Raw genomic sequence first — 17694 nt, 5'->3', positions numbered from 1 at the left:
AAAAGTTAACCTAGTCTGAGTCATGTCATCGTCACGTTGGTCTTAAGGGCTTCTCCGTGACTCGTGTGAGCGTTTGCTCGAACACTGAGAGAGGGCAAGGAGGATGCAGTTCCTGAGTACGATTCTGCAGCAGACGCAGTGCCAAATATCCACATTACTCCCCAGACTGCCGCTCGACTCTATGACCTAATTGCAACTTGTCTGTATGACCAGACTTAGATGAAATTGTGCAGCAGCAAGATTTCCTTTCTATTCCACGCCCTAGAGAAAGATAATTCTCCACTTTTCTGGGCGGTGCCCAAGCCGTCTTCCCTCTTGCAGAAATGCCTTTGAATGAGATGGAAAAGTCTTTCGCCCAAAAGAGTAAATAGCCGAGAAAGGCACGATTACTAGTTTTTTACACTTTAAATGACAATAATTGCAGAGGACGCTTGGTTGCATATTTTGTTGAGCAAAATAAACTTGTGTGGATCAAAGAAAATAATAATGACATACCAGCAGCTCAAGAACTATGAGTCCATGTCCATCTGAATTCAGAATCATGTATGAGAAATATATTGTAGTATCAAATGGAGATGACCAGCTTTTTTTGTTCAGGGCCGGAGAGTAACTTTTGAAGCGTTCGGGCCGCACGTATGGTCCTTCTTGCCTTCTCTTCCTCCTCTTCTTCCTCTTCCTCCTTCCTCTTCTTTTCTTCACACCTCTTTCAAAACGTAAGACCCGTTCTTAATTCACAGACCAGACGAAACTGGGCACAGGCGGACTTTGGAGGCTGCCAGGATGGCAGGAGGAAAATGGAGAAATGGCTTAGCTCTGGGTTTCCTGGGGAAAGGGAAATCCGGCTGGAATAGAATACCCGTGGTAAACACAGGAGACCGCGAGGGTGTGAGTCGTCGCTAGGCTGTAGTCACAATGTGATCGCTCAGCCAACACATGATCCTCAGCCGGCTTCAGGGGGCGGCGAGGGAGAGGGATGGAGGAGAGGAAGTGTGCTCTCTGCGTACAACGCTGGCCCTGCCCTTCTGGAAAAGGAAGCGCGGTCCAGTGGCCGAAACGGTGTGCCCTTCTGTGTCCCGACGCTCACGGGAGAGGAGAGGGGGAGGGACGAGCCAGGAGGTGTGACTGGAAAAGGGAGGCTGAGGCGGGTGTCTCTGTACGTGTACAGAATTCTCTTTCCTCGGCCGCTGCGACACTTGTAACTTGCAGATGGACAGGAATGGTCTGGCGACTTTCTGGAATCAGAGTTTATAAATGCGGATGCCAAAGGCAAAGAAAAATTCTTCTATCAAAAGCCTCTTCATCAAGAGGCACGTGTACATAATGGCCATGAGGAGTCTGTGGGCTTGTGAGGGTCTGTCGGGTGAGAAGGTCGAATTGGAAGCCCTCTGTCTCTTGAGGTACGATGACAAGCGAGCCTGGCTGCAGGTCCCAGCCGCTTCTGGGGAAATAGTGAGCACCATGAGAAGGGCCCAGAGAGCCTTGGAGTGTCAGGATATTTTTTAAATGCCTATTTTATTATCTAGCTGTCTTTTGCACTTAATAGTTTTTATCAAAACCTGTCAAATATGGATATAGAAGTGGCCGTTTCCCACATTACAATGTATATATCACACAGTGGAATTTATTTTATTTCTATTCAGGGACGAAATATCGAGAAAATTTAGTCTACCATTGCAGGCAATGCCGTGCCATGTGAGACAGAGGGCTCTGGACTCAGAAGGATCTCGGTTCAGGTTTTGACTTTCCTCCCGTCGCCAGCATCATGCCATAAGTGCTACGCTGGAGGGACACAGAGCCTGCTGAGGCAGTGCCTCGGCCGGGAACCAAATCTGTGGTTGGGACGGATGTCAGGGCAACCATCCCAGAAGAGGCGACATCTGTAACGATTTTTGATACTGGATAGTTGTTACCGGAAAAGTACACAGAAAACATTCTAGACAGAAAAAATATTTGTGTCCTTTCATGGAACCAAGAGAGAACATAACACGGGCGCAGAGCTGTGAGGACCTGGAGATTTGGAAGAAATAATGTAAGAGGAATAACGGCCAGAGGTCAAGCTACATAGGTAGCAAGGGGGCCAGATCAGGAGGGGCTTTGAAAAATTTTTAAGACATTCGGATTTTGTCCCAAATGCATTGGACACCATCGGAGCACTGTGTGCAAGGGAATGGCTTGCTCAGAAAGAAGATCGGGGAGACTGAAGATAGGCGGACAGTAAAGATTTTACTCCACAAACCATGAGAGGAAAGTATGCTGGCCGAAAGCCATGGTGGAGTGGACAGCGGAAGGGGAGATTTTAGAAACGTTCAGTATGGAACTTACCAGGCTTGGCGACTGATCGGATCAATCGATCTAAAGTTCTGAGTTGGATACAGAGTAACGGTGAGGCTTGTCTCCACGAAAGGGGAATGTAAGAAGTGTCAATTAAAAGGGAGGCCGAGTCGAAGTTTAGACTCGTCGAGTTTGAGGTCTCGGAGGGGTCTCTAGGGGACGATAGTCATTAGGTAGGTAGATATATCCTGGAGCTCAGGAGAGAATTATAAGCTAGAGATACACGTCTGGAGTCATCATTGCAGACCGAACCGCAGAAGCGAATGCATTCGCCCCGACAGAGGAGGAGTAAGAAGGATGGGCCCAGGGAAAGAAGAAGAAGAAGGGGAGAGAAGAACGGCCCACGGGAGAGGCTGGGAAGGCGAAGCCGAGGCAGTAGGAGGCAAGGTAGGAAAGTGCCGGCCTACTGAAAGCAAGCGAAGAGGACGCTTCGAGAAAGCGGTCGACAGCGTCCCAGGCCTCAGAGAGGTCGAGAAAGGAAGGACAAGCAGGTGTCCTGGACGGAACGGCTGGGAGCTTATTGGGGAACCTGCAGAGGACAGCTTTGTAGAGACTGTTGAGGGCGAAAGGAGAACATCTTTCAGTCTAATTTATAATGAACAGAATTTATTATATGGCGTAAGTTCCCCATCCAGGAAATTATTGTCTACTGTACTGTGAAATCATCACGAGCAGAAGTTCCCTGGTTACGTCTAAGTAGGAGTTATAACTAACTGGACTTAGGAAAAGGTGAGTATGGGAATATCTTTCCATGAAGCCATCTAACTAAGCCCCCTGTATCTGCCTCGTAGGTGGCTTCCTGTTCCCTCTGCTTTCACAACGAGTGTTCGCACCTTCTATGTCTTTGCAAATTTCTGTCCCCACCCTCTCACTTCCCACTCTCAGGGGATCCCCTCATCTCCCACTTTATTGGGAAAGCAGCAGAAGTCAGAGGAGCATTCTCTCAATGCAATGCCATCAACCGTCCAAGCCATTTGCATCCCTCCCTCCCTCCCTCCCTCTCCTCCTCCCATCTATTGCTTGGGCATGTGTTCCTCTCTGTCTTCCAGAAGATTCCCAAGAAGTGGTGCCTGAGACAGAGAACTTGGCATTTGTGATTTCCTGAGGGTTTCTTTTAGCAGGAAGGGGTGAGGGGCACGGGGTGAGGCAGGGCCAGGGGCTGAGCAAGCGCATGGTCTCAGCCGGAGTCCACCTCAGCGCAGTCTCACGGGGCGCTCTGGGGCGGGAATTGCACACGGATTTGGCCCCATCTTGGGGCAAAGGGGTGGCTTTCGGACTTCTGTCAGCCAGTCGTTATCTGGGAGCTGCCTCTGGGAGGAGGCAAGCACTGTCTCCTGTGAGGCAGCTCTTATTCTGCTCAGGGAGATTCTTCAAGCAGCAGTGAGCCGTTAGCAGCCAATCCTCAGCACGCTAGGGGGTGGGGTGCCCACATGCGTGGGGTACCCACCGTACCCCCCACACTTCTGTATGAGGTAGTCTTCCCTGCTGGGGTCTCTTTCTTCTCTCTTCATTTTCTCTGTCTTTTCTGCTGTCTTTTTGTTAAACAAATTTAATAATGCTGGCATCTCCTGTTACCGGGGTGTTTTATCCTCCTACGGATTCTCACCGTCTTGCTTCACCGCCAAGGTTCTCGTCTGTGCCCATCATCTTCCCTTTCCTGACACGCACGCACTTCTCATCCACCGCAGTCTGGTTTTCTGGCTCGACTGTTTTTTCTGAAATTACTTCTGTCAAAGTGACTAACCTCCTCCTGTTTATACTTCTGATGGAGACCTCTGTTCCTCTCCCACTTGGAGGCCAGGAACATTCAGAACGGTCTTCTCCCTTGGCTCTGGAGAGCCGACTCTCCTGGACCTCTGCCAACCTCTTAGCCAATTTCTTTTCCTCTGCCTCCTCCTTAAAAGTTACTGTTCCTCAGGCTCTGATGCTATCTATGCCTTTTCTTCTTACTCCCTGCACCTTTTTCTGTGTCACAGAGAGGCATTTGAGACCTTCAGGGAAGGTCACCCTTCACTGTCCCCTGATATGAAATTCAAAGGTACGTATGTTTTCAAACGATGCAAAATTAACATCGTCTCTCTCGAGGCTTTCCGATTGCTCAAGTCTGGATGTAGTTTTGAAAATGAACTCGCCCCCACCTCCCCCTTTCTGGTGCTCTAAGCGCATGTTATGTCGAGTACACTTGTCAGGAAGTCAGTAATGCACTACCTCATGCATTCTATAGTTTTTATTATCACTTGGGTGTTCATGTTTTCTGAATTCACATATTGCTCAGATCTAAAGAACCCTATATATGTGAGTCTAATAGCATCTATATTTTGACGTTCGCCGCTGACTCTAAATGGCCACCCAGACCTTTTCTGCGTTCTGTCCCCAACCTCAGTGAACTGCGCTACTCAGTTACTCAGTTTAAAAACTTGGGAATTATTTTGGACTCTTCCTCTTCCTCACCACGCCTCATCCAATTAATCACCAATTTCTATTAGTTTTATTCCTAAATACCTCTCACATCCTTCCTCCGGGCTTCTCTGCCTTGAGTTTCACTCCCCTCACAGCCATTGTTTACACAGTCTCAGGACTGGACTTTCTAAAAGGCAAATCTAACCCTATTCCTTCCTTGTTTTAAAGAACTCTCAGCTTCTTTCCAAGGTTTGCAAGACCTTTCGGGGTCTGGCTGCGGTTACCCGTTTCGGCATCAGCTCTTCCAGACCCTGCGAACTGCTTCTCTTTCTTACCCAGCCCCCGAGGCTTCGTACTGTTGGCTGTCCCTCCCGTGCCCCGCTCACCAGGACAGGTCTTGGGACGACTGTCAGTTCTGAGAAGACCTCCCTCGTGCCTCGAATCCCTGTCAGAGGCTCCCGTCAGTAGATTCTTACACCTTCCATTTTCTCTGGTCACAGGGCAAGTGCCTATTTCCTTGTCATCTCCCCTAAAAAGCCACATTCTCCATGGGGCTAGAAGTGCTGCCTGGGCTTGTTCAATGTTACATCCTGGCTGTTCAGCCCCAGGCCTGAGGTTCAGTAGGTGCTCAGGACCTTCTCTCTGAATCGAGTGTGTCTTCTGCTTTCTAAAGTCAAAGTGTGAAGGATTTTCAATCACAATATTCTTATCGGATTCGTTCACCTTCCCTATATCAACAGAATAGAAAGTTGAGTTCAGTGTGGTGCATGTGTATCATCAAAACTGACTTCTGTGTGTGTGTGTGTGTGTGTGTGTGTGTGTATGTGTGACATATTACAGAAAGAATGCTTTGATTAAAAGTAGGATTTGAAGAAAACCTTTCAAAATGTTCTAAAGCAATGGAAGAAAGAGCTTTAGGAGAAAAGAAACACAAAGGAATGACTTAAAATAGTAGATGACTTCATGGATTTTTGCCATTACTTGAAACACATTGTGTCCGCTCCAGTTACCCACAAGGACCACTCCCCTGGGGAAAAGCTTCCTATTTTTAAATCTAGTATAATGCCTGTGGAGTCACATTGCCCATTTCGACCCAGGCCCCGAGAGTTTATCGCATATAGTGTTTTTGCCAAGAACCTACTCTATCTTTAGTCACCAAAAAAAAAAAAAGAATTGTCAAAGGGTATATTTTGGGCTTTGTTTTGGGGCATATTTTTGTCTCTCGTCCTCCACCAGAGACAGCGGGTCCTATGTGTTATTCTTTGAAGTTTGGCTCCTTTAGATATCACTGGACCGTTGTGGATTAAGGAGGTTCTGCAGCAGGGAAGTGTTGGTGAACTTGAGTGGGGAGAAGGCGAGATTCTTAGCTAAGCAATTAGTAGAATTAGAACATGAATAGAAAAGAAAATTAAATTAGACTAGAGATCTTGGTTGGTTGGGAATATTAAATTAGTGAGGTAGTTGGCCTGTAGATTCGAAGTGATGAGAGCTTTATTGGTTTCTCTGAGCTGCTATAACAAAGTGTCATGAACTGGGTGGCTTAAACAGCACAAATTTATTGTCTTACAGTTCTGGAGGCTAGAGGTCCAAGATCAAGGTGTTGGCACAGTTGACACTTGAGGATTAGGAGGCAGAATCTGTTCTAGGCACCTCTCCACCCTTTTGGTAGCTTCAGGCATTCCTTGGCTCGTAGCCGACATCCTCCCTATGTCTCACATCGACTTCTCTCTGTGCCTCTCTCCCTCTACGTCCAAATGTCTGCTTTTTATAAGGACATAATCATGTTGGATTAGGGCCCACCCTAGTGACCTTATCTTAACTTGGTCATCTGCAAAGATCTTATTTCCCAATAAGGTTACTGTCACAGGTGCGGGGGCTTAAGACTTCAAGAGTTTTTGAGTAGATACGATCCAACTCATAACAAAGGCTATCCTGGTAGAAACGTCCAAAAAGTATGAGAAAATCAAAGAGGGAGCTATCGATATAGAAATCATTTGTATTAAGGTAAATATTGCAATGGTGAGAGTGCATCAGATCTTTATGATCGTGACAGTTCAGAGCCGTGAGGGATGGTTTGATTTAGTATTTCATTTACTATAAGACTTATCCCTTCAACGTCTCTGCAGAGCAACTCTTTGACTTCTACTTGGATATTTCTAGTGACAGGCAAGTTAATTTCTTAACAACTAAAAGTAAGTTTTTCTATATGTTGAGGCAACATATAGTTCTTCATAACTTTACTCATTGGCCCTAATCTTTTCCTCTGGAGTTTTGCAGAGCAAGCCTCTTATACGTAATTCAATTGCGAATGTTTAAACAGTTTTCAGGCTGTCTCCCGCCTCTGCCATCTAGACTAAATATACCTTATTTCTTCGGCCATTCTTCACATGGCATTTTTGCTAGATCTCCCTCTTTTTCAGTCTTCGTCTTCCAGACACGTCTAAGGCTCCAGTGTCCTCAGAGAAGGACAGGATAACTAAACACAGGTTCGTTCATGTCAGGGCACTGTCTTTGTGCTCAGGATTAAATCCTAGGGATCTATATACATTTTCCCCAGGGAGTCACGGAACACTGTTGGCAACTGAGATCTATAGGCATTTTCTTCCTACCGGTGCTAGGTTGAGTCCTTAAGACTATATTTTAGCAATTGTGTTCTCTTTTTGTGCTTAAATTAGAATTTTACCTTTAAAACTTAATTTTGCCCGTTGAGTTGACCCCCATTAATCGTAGCTTTTTGAGACCTATCTGAATCTTTATTCTGCCATCCAACATATTATCTGTCTTCAATTTATGTCATTTGTAAATTTGATAAACTTACATTGTATAAATTCTTGGAAGACACTGATTATGTAATTAAACAGGAGTGAACACAGAGAACCAACCCCCTCGGGAGTCATTGGGGACTGATAACTGTACACATTCTTCCACCCTCTTTACCGAGGTCTCATGAGAGATAATATATCACGTATACTGTTGAATCGAGACATGTTTTCTTTAGGACATCATCCCATCCTAGTAGATCCAACAAAACAGCTAAAGAACAATAAAATAAATGGGATTAGTTGTGTGTCATTTTTTTTATTTTTTATTTTTCAGGTGAGTGCATGGTAGTTCCGGTAATTAATCAATGCCTCTTTCTCAGCAGTAAAAATTTGTTTATTTAATAATACTTTGGAATTATCAGCATCGAGCTCATTAGTCTGTAGTTTCCAAATCTCTTCTTTTTCCTCTAATGGAACTTGAAGTATCTTGCAGTCTTCAGCCTTCTTACACCTCTGCATTATATGTAAAGGTTAACGTTAAGTGTTATATAAGCACTCAAACAGGTCTTTCTTTGGATCTTATGATTCTGGAGACTAATTCATTCGAAAATAATTCTTGCATTATTTCTTCCATCAGGACTTCTAGTTACTTTTGGTCTCGTGTGTGTGTGTGTGTGTGTGTGTGTGTGTGTGTGTGTGTGTGTGTGTTTGAATATATCTTCCTTGGCTTTTTTAGCTTGAGGACTAAAATCAAACATTGAAAACACAACTGGAACATCATCTCTGAATTTGTTAAGATTTACTTGCAGCAAACAGAAAGTACCATAGCTATTGTAACCAAAAAAATGATTAAATACAGGAATTTAGTTGTTACCAAGGTTTTGTAAGGGCTAGTATAGTGGGATTGAGTTTGGGCATCTAGGAATATCTCTCTGGACAGCACTGCAGAACTGGCCTGCAAGCGGAGCCGCCACCACAGACAAGAAAGTGGGGAACCCTAAGGTCCCCGTAGAACTGCTGGTTTCAGGAACACAGAGATCGGGGAACCACAGCTGCCATTGCTGAGTCACGCTGTGCCTGCTAGATCCACACCAGCCACAATGTTTGCCCCGCACCTGCTTCTCCCTGCCCTCACCGCTAGTGGCCGGGCACCAGAGCACTCGCCCTGCCGTGCTTGCAGACAGAGAAACAAAAGGGAGGTAGAAGTAAGGTCTTCATCTCACTGTCACCTTCTAACTGTCATTAGAGCACAACTGACTGGTAGACTCTAAATCACAGCCACATCTCCTGGTCCAAGAGAGTTGGAGAAATGTAGACTTGAACTTTCCTGTCTCCAGAGCAGAACGTCACACTAGGAGGAGGGTGGGGTAGATGTGCACAAACCAGTTCGTAATATCGGCCGCAAACTTCCACAACGCCCTCTTAACTTCAGGTTCTCTAAGCTGATTTTTCTGTCTCATCTTCTGTTCTTGCAGATAATTTTGTGCACATGGCTATGATAGTGCCTGTCACCTCGTGTCATGATGATCTGTTTATGTGGGTGTCTTCCTCACCAGACCGAGCTTCTTGAAAACAAGAGTCATGTCTTATGTATTTTTTCATGGCCAAGGCCCAACACAGTGACTCACGTATATTAGGAAAACCAACTTAAATCTAGAAGACAGTCTATGTGCTTTGGAATTAGAAGAAGTCAGGTTTAAAAGTTGCCTCTAAAACTTACAAGCTATGTGGTTTGGGGCATGTGATTATCCCTGTAAGCTTTAGTTTCTTACCTGTAAAAATAAAATAATTTATGCTGAGCGCATCGAATTGTTGTGCGTTTTACATGAGAAAATATATATGAAGCATCTGCGAAGGTCACTGGAGATAAGGAAGTCAGAAATAAGATCGTGTTTTCAGTGGGTGTTTTCCATAAATGTTGAAATTTCCTCAGGCGATAGGAGGTGGGATTAAGGCGAAGGTTGTGAGCCAGATTTTAAAGCCCTCCATGTGTATGGGACAAACAGATGGGAAAATGAGAGGAAGTGGAGAATCAGAGAGAAGTGACCTCGTAGAGTGCTGGGTGCCCCAAAGTAGGAGGAATTTGTCAAAAGGCAACAAAACAAAACAAAACAAAAAACGAACTTTGGAAGTTGCCCTGGGCAGCTGGGAGAATGCCAGCTTGGTGCTCTAGGGACCAGTAAGTCCCGTGGTGTGAGCACGGTGAAAGGGTTGGGGAGCAGGGCAAAGGGGATTGTCAGCGGAGGAAGCACAGTTGGCAAAGTGTAGGTAGTGGAAGCGGGTGAAGGAGGAACCCACTGTGCATTCTGGGTAGAGAGTCATCGTGTACCACAGTGACAGGAAGGCTTAGATTCAACCAGACCGAAATATTCCAGCTGTGGCACAAGATTTCAACGAGGGGAATTGGCAGGTGCCTGAGGGCATCTGATTTTGTTCTTGTGGCGCCGCCTTCCCACCCGTGGAATGTGGGCGGGCTCGTGCTGTGGGCGGGGCTGGCTCTGATTGGCAAGCGGCTGGGGGCCCCGTCTCAGGGCCCACGTGCATCCTTCTTTTAGTTTCTCAACTGGCCAGTTTCCAATGCTGGTTCACCTTCCTTCAGACAGCTCAGGACCTTTATTCTTACCTGGCTTCATTCTTGGATTATTTCTATCAGTCTATAAAAGAGTTAATCAACTGACTATTAAACTAGAGCACAAAAAGCTACTTCTATATCCTTTCACGTTGCTCAGTCAGAAACTAAGCGAGAATCGGAGTTTATACGCACACTTAGGTATTGGAGTGTGGCTGGGCTCAGTGGTCAGGGAGCAAGGCAGAAATCCAAATGAAGAAAAGAAAAGAAATCAAAACGAGCGCGTTGGAAGTCTGTGAGACAGTGGACCACGGTGGACCGGACGCCGGGAGTGGTTGATATCTAACCTTCAGGCTGCCATCGCGAAGTTGGGAACGATAGACTTGAGCAGTGGCCATGACAACTTGATATGTCAGCCTCAAGGAGAGCTTGTTTCTGAGACTTTTTTAAAATAAGAATCAATACACGGCTTCACTTGGGTTGATCTGAGTCCACAGGGAGAAGTGTATGGTGAGTATTTCAATCTAGAGTGTGGAGAACATGGTAAAGGGAGCTGCTGGCAGAAATTAAGCAGATGAAAGCAGCTCATCTCCCTTTCCATACACAGTTCAGTTCTTGTCCATTCGTGGCCCTTATGCTGTTTATGACACTTGTGTATATCGTTTTACCTCCCTTTGAATATTAAGTTCTTTTGGGTGGAAAGTCTATCTCTTAATAAATCATTCCTGAAGCAAGATGTTATGCTCTGAATTTATGAATAATATCCACTTTGCCCCCTCGGTCTAAGCCGGGATCTCGTCACATTATTTGACGAGCTAACGTGTTTGTCTTCATTAGCTCTGATTTAATTTCTGAAATGGCGTACGTGTGTTACAGTAGGTGGGGCATTCTACATGCAAAGGAGACATACTGATATCTATATTTTTACCCTTTCGGGTTTAGGGAATAATCTGGACAAATATCTTTGTTTCCAACCGAATAAGGCATGATTCTATGGATTCAATTAATGACTATTTCCAACTGTTTCTGGCTTTTAAAAATGTATTCTCTCTCTTCTACTCGCTGACTTCCGTCTGTATTTCTGGAGAGTGTGGAAGTCGGAGCAACTGCACCCTAGTTTGCCACCGGCGTGACATAAGCACTCTTGTCTGGAAGGGTGGTTTGTGGCTGGAGAGAGAGTTGGGAGAGGAGGAAAAGAGGGGTGAGTAGAAGCAGCTAACGGGGTTAGTGCAGGAGGAGGCCTCTTGGAGGGAAATTAGTAGAACTGCTGGGTTGAAGGAGGACAGAAGGATGGTGGCCAAGACTAGTCAATGGCAGACAGAGGCCAGTAACACACAGAGCCCAAATAAACTGTGCGAGGAACAGGCGGGTTTGGAAAAATGAGGGGAGGGGCAAAGAGAAAAAACTATGACGTTACCAACTCCTGATTTTAATGGGAACTCTGGATAGAAACAAAGCAATGGAGCAGCTTTTCTCCCGCGGTGGCCTAAGCTGTGCGTAGATTCAGCCTCGGCGTCTCTCTGCCCGCTTTTCTGTTCTTTTTCGTTTTCCTCTTCTCTTCTCCCTTCTCTCTTTTCTCCTTTTTGCCTGCTCTCTGGTCCTTTCCTCTGGCCTGTTGAAACATCTCCGTATTGAAGAATTATTTGATGTCCTCGCAGCTCCAAACCATCAATTTGTCAATGCAGGCAATTGTAATTATTTTTAATAAAGGGGAAAGGGAAAGGGAATGTGACTGACGTTCGGGGAAGACCAAGCATCAGTCCAGAAAACACTGCGTCTCCAAGAAAGCAGCAAAAGGAATATCCTGTGATCGCATCTGACATCGCTTCATGGAATTTGGATGATTTCTTGGGGCCGAGAACAATTTTCCAAGATATTATAAGTCAATCAGAAAGAGTATTTTTCAAATCTCTTTTCTCCCAAACATCTTTGGTTCTATAGCAAAATCTGTTTTGTTTCTTTACTTTTATCCTGTTCCAAAGAACACAAAAGCAATCTTCTTTGGGATCGCTCTTTCTTGGGTACTCCTTGCCAGGACATCCGATGGTGGATTAAGCACATGGCATCAACAGCGTGGTTGGGAGGCAGAGCGAGCAAGAACAGAAGCATCATGGTGTCCTACCATGAGCTTCTGGGCTGGGAGATTTCCGTGTCTGCAGCTTGTCAACCAGAAGAGCGACAATGAAGTAGGATCTGTAAAGGAAATTTCCAGCTAATGTCGCAGGAACTGTCTGCCCAGTTGAAGCTCTGATAGGAACGTTTTCCTCTTGGGAGTGGCAGACCGTGGCCACCTGGGGAATTATCCAGTGAGTCGTAGGGGCCACTGAGCCGTGGGTTAGTTGTTCCTTCTTAAAATAGCTCTTCGGTGAGAACGTGGAGGCCCCGTGTGCTCATGCCAAAGTTTTAAGTTTCACTGATGTCAGGAAGATGGGGGTCTTTGATTATATGTGAGCTTATGAAGAGATCAAATGCTTGTTTCCTTTTTTATGGGTCACAGGGCATGTGTTTTTAATAGACTTAATTCTGTGCATAAGTGCAAACGTAATATTGCCTGTTGCTTTGAAGACCACCAATAAAGATATTTGGTATCATAAGGCAGTTGGAATAAGAGTAGAGTTTCTATGGATTAAGAGACTACAAAGAGAAATTTTATATATATGTATATATATACACATACACACATATATATGCATATGTACATATATGTATATATTACATACACACACATATGCACATATGCACAGTTAATATTCTTTGCAATAGCTTTATGATATCCTCTGCTACCTAGCACTCATCCCTTATTTTCCTCTTTTACTTCATGTTTCCTAGCCACTATTTCTCTTTAAAAGATCTGGAAGCAAGCATATGCTGAACTAAAGATTCGATTGGTCTTCATACCATAATAATGATCATGCGGTGTGATGCAGAGAGCTGGGGACAGAGCTGGAAGGCCTTTCTCACCGTGGCCTGGGTGTCATTCTCAGGGCAAAGAATTAGGAGTGTCTTTGGATTTACTTTGAAGGAAGAATCTGGGTGTAGAGTGGAGAATGGAGTACGATGTCAAATACTGAGTATTCATATAAGTGTTATAGTGCTAACAAGGTGGGCTATATTTCCCTTGGAGTAAATGTCCCAAATGTGTGTTATGATCTTCATGACAGCCTGGTCCCTGCTCCTCTAAGAGGCAGTGCTGGCCAGGAGCGTCAGAGCTTGGTGAGCCGGGCTCTGCCGTGCTCTGCGTGTGATCTACTGTGCTCATTTCTCCTCTTGCATGCTCTCCAGGGCGTACATGAGTGTGAAGGAGCTGAAGGAGGCTCTGCAGCTCAACAGTACTCACTTCCTCAATGTCTACTTTGCCAGCTCAGTAAAGGAAGACCTTGCAGGTGCTGCCACCTGGCCGTGGGACAAAGAAGCCATCAGTCACCTGGGTAAGTGAAGTAGAGACCAAATATGGTTTTAAAAAAAGAGGAGGACCGAAGGGAGTTTGTGAAAGTGAGTTTGGGGAAAAAAGAAAGCAAAAACATAAACTTAATGAATTAGTGGCTTTAGCTTAGAATGGCTTTGGGGAGAATCTGTCAAAATGTTCCAATGCATGCAAATAAGAGATTTTAGAGCAAACATTGAAAATACTCAGAATGTTTTAGACCAAAGCTATAATCTAGATGTAAATAAATTGATGACATGGAATAAGATCCATCTTATGTTTTTTTGAAATTAACATATTAAGCCAAAAGAGTGAAGACAGAAGGAAGTAATAAAAATAAGGGAAGAAATAAATAAAATAGAAAGTAAACGAGAAAAAAAAATAACAGAGCCGAAAGTTTTTTGGGGGACAGAGAGGCAAAGGAATGGTAAACCTCTAGGAAGACTGATCAAAGGAAAAAAATATGAGGGAGAAGGAATATATTACTACTATGAGAAATAAAAAAAGTAATATTCTTACATATGCTACAGATATTGATAGGCAATAAATATTGTCCACAAATGGTATTGAAGCAGTTGGACATCAACAGGCAAAATAAAATGAATTTCAACCTTGAATATCATCCCTTGTACAAAAATTAACTCAAATAGATCATATACTTAAATATAAAAAAGAAAACTCTAGAACTTTTAAAAGAAAACTTAGAAAATTTTCAGACCAGTGCTTGGTGAAGAGCGCTTATATATAACACCAAAAGTATAGTCCATATAAAAAAAAACTGATAAATTGGGCTTCATAAAAATTTAAAACATTTTCTCAGAGAAAGACTCAGTTAAGATGAACAAAGAAACGTTAGACTTGGAAGAAATATTTGCCGACCTCACATCTCATGAAGGATTTATATCTAGAAAATATAAAGAACCCTCAAAACTCAACAATAAAACAAACATGCCAGTTAGGAAATGGACAAAGGCATGAACAAACATTTTACCAAAGAGGAAATACAGATAGAAAATAAGGACTTGAAAAGATGTTCAATATCATTAGCCATTAGGGAAATTCAAATTAAAACCACGTGAGATGTATCACTATATTCTTATAACAGTAGCTAAAATAAAAACTACACAGGGATGTAGGGTACAGTATAAGAAATATAGTCAATGATATCATAATAAATTTGTACAGTGACAGTGACTAGCCTTAGAGTGGTGATCACATTGTAAGGTATATAAATGTCTAATCACTGTGTTGTACACCTGCAACTGATATAATATTGTATGTCAACTATACTTTAATAAATTTTTTAAAAAATCGTGATAATACTCAGTGCTGGTGAGGATGCAGAGACACTGGATCTCTTGTGCACTGTTGGTGGGGATGTAAAGTGGCAGAGCCGCTCTGCAGAATACTTTGGCAGTTCCTGATAAGACTGAACATTCACCTACCATATGATCCAGCAATTGGACTCTTGGACATCGATCCTAGAGAAACGAAAACATATATCCATTTAAAAACATCAATATGCATAGCAACTTTATTTGTTGTAGTCCCAAACTAGAAATGACAAGTGTCCTTCTAACTGCTTAAACCAGCGGTAGCACATCTATAGCACAATGGAGTTTAAATGTTGTGTACTCAGCAATAAAAAGAAACAGTGTTAATCCATGGAATGACCTAAATGGATCTCAAGAGTATTATGCAGAATGAAGAAAAAATCTCAAAAGTTACATACTGTATGATAGATACTACTGTATGTAGTATTCTCAAAATGACAAAATTAGAGAACAAGTTAGTGCTTGCCAGGGTTTAGGAATGGGGTGAGGAGAAAGGGGTATGGGTGTGGGTGTTGACAGAAAGGGAAGCAGGAGGAAGATCTTAGCGGTGATGGAACAGTTCAGTATCTTGATTGTGGTGTTGGTTACACAAAGGTATACCTGTGATAAAATTGCATGGAGACACACACACACACACACACACACACACACACACACACACACACAAACACACACACACACGAAGGCATGTAAGAGCTGGTGAAATCTGAATAAGGTCTGTGACCTCTATGCATAAGCGGAATACTTCGCATAGAGCAGGTGCTCTATGAACTCTTGTTGAATTGAAAGGGTGAATGAATAAACGAGTGAAGGTATTACATTTAAATGGTTTCTGGAATTATCTCATGAATTATTGGCCCATAATGAATTGCAAAAGAAGTGGGAGATACTTATATTTTACTCTTAAATATTTTAGGGATAACCATGGTCCTCTATAACACAGTGCTTGATGTGATCTTCAGTCGTGGATGATGAAGCTGAACGGGTGACAGATCTGACTCGATATGAAATTGCCTGTGTCTGTATTTATTTCCTTTGTTCAGTCATAACGGTGATTGAACAAAGGAATTAGATTGACGCAAATCAAGTGTAGAGTAGTAGAGACCACTGGCATAGAGTGATAGAGGGAGACGGAATTTTCTGAATAGAGCCTTTTCAAGACATAAGATAAGATTATCTGTTTGTGTCAACATGTGAGACCCCTGCATTTTGAAGGTCAGCTGAGTGACCTAGCAGATAGATACTCTAGTCCGAAACTTTGAAGAGCGAATCCAATTCTGAATATCAGTGGCTTCAGTGACTCTGTGAAAAGACAAGGTGATTTGTCTCTGCCATCAACACTATTTCTACCTTTTAGCATAATTTTGTACTTTTAATACTGTGGTAACCCAGGGCAGAATTTTTTATAAGTGAATGAATGAATGAATTCCCTTGGACTCTGATGTGCAGTGGTTTAAGTATCTTTAGCCTTAGTACACAGCATTTAAAATGAAAATATATCTTCCAAATGGTAAGCCAGCCCTTTTGTAAGCTATTAATACCATGCTCATGATCATTCATTCATCCATCCATCCATTCATTCATTCATCCATCCATCCATCCATCCATTCATTCATTCATTCATTCATTCATTCAAAGAAAGACTATTGAATCTGTTTTGTGGCAATACCAGAGATAGAATCATAAAAGGAATTCACCCTAAAGGTTTGCACAGAATAATTGGGAGACAGACATGCAAGTGCACATTTACGGCACCGTGTGATGATACCACACGTGAGGTCAGGCAGCAACATGAGTGAAAGGGTGTGATTGTGCTGAGCATTGGGGAGGAGCTCCCAGTGGGCTGAGGCTTGCGGGGAGAGTTGAAAGACACTAGCTTGGCAGACAATGAGAGGGCATTCCAGAGTGAACAAGCTGATGGATGCCAAGGTCCAGATTGCTAAAAACCTGGACGCACTTAGAAGTACTTGGCTAGAGCAGGGCCCCTCAAATGTATTTGTGCTCTTGTGTATCCCCCGGAAGACTTTTGAAAAACTCTGTACCCCTCGTATGGTCTGAGAATAACATCTGAAAATTTAATCATAGGTTTAAATAGTAGCAAATAATATCATTTCTGGCATACTATTTAAAATTATTAACATTTTAAACTAAATTTTAAATCTACTCTTCTAAATGTATCCTCAGTAACAAAACAATTTGATTATCACCGCCATTCACTTAAAAAATGTGTGGCCTTACACTTTTTTTAACATTGAGAAATTATCGATTGCTCTTTTTTCCTCTTTCAATTTGTTTCCATTCTATTTCTTCTTTAGAACTCAATACTAATGTAGCTTATACATACATATTGTTTTCAGTCTTTAGTTGGTTACCTAGTTCTCTGCTAAAAATATTTTGCAAAAAACAATTCTTTTATAATAAGAAGTTTTTTTTTAACTAACCTTTTTATTTTTAGATAATTGTATATTTACAAAGAGATTCCACATACTTTTTACCCATCTCCCTCCGATGGAAGCATCTTATAAAACTAGTACAATATCACAAATGCGGTGTTTACGTCAATCCCGATCGCAAGTTATGAAGTGTTAAAAATTTCTTTGCAATCGAGTTATCTTTTCTAAATGATTACTTGTTCAAAATTTATAAAATCAACATTTAAAATGTTGATTAATGACTAGCAAACAAAATGGGAAATGCACATTTTAATGAAATGAGTATGATTTTTTCTCCTCCAAGTTAATTCTTGTGTCTGGGGTTGAATAGTAATTATTGCTATCTTGAGATAAGATTTAGCATCTGTTATATTACTTTTTAAAAAATTGTATAACTCTAAGTTCTGAGAACCTTTGTTTCCATAAGTAAGTAGATGGTGGG

At 42.8% G+C, this 17694-nt stretch overlaps 1 protein-coding gene across 1 annotated transcript in view; it reads left to right on the top strand.

The window, feature by feature from the left end:
• Positions 1–17694, top strand: part of PAPPA2 (pappalysin 2) — a 226659-nt gene that overhangs the window by 63035 nt on the left and 145930 nt on the right. Inside the window, exon 3 of the mRNA XM_011361283.2 lies at positions 13345–13490. Within this exon, the coding sequence (XP_011359585.1) occupies positions 13345–13490 (146 nt within the window). The remainder of the gene's footprint in view (positions 1–13344; positions 13491–17694) is intronic.

The sequence above is a fragment of the Pteropus vampyrus genome, unplaced genomic scaffold (assembly GCF_000151845.1).
Source record: "Pteropus vampyrus isolate Shadow unplaced genomic scaffold, Pvam_2.0 Scaffold65, whole genome shotgun sequence".
In the NCBI taxonomy this organism is placed as follows: Eukaryota; Metazoa; Chordata; class Mammalia; order Chiroptera; family Pteropodidae; genus Pteropus; species Pteropus vampyrus.
Note: the sequence above shows the minus strand (reverse complement) of the source record. Positions and strands in the feature narration are given on the sequence as shown.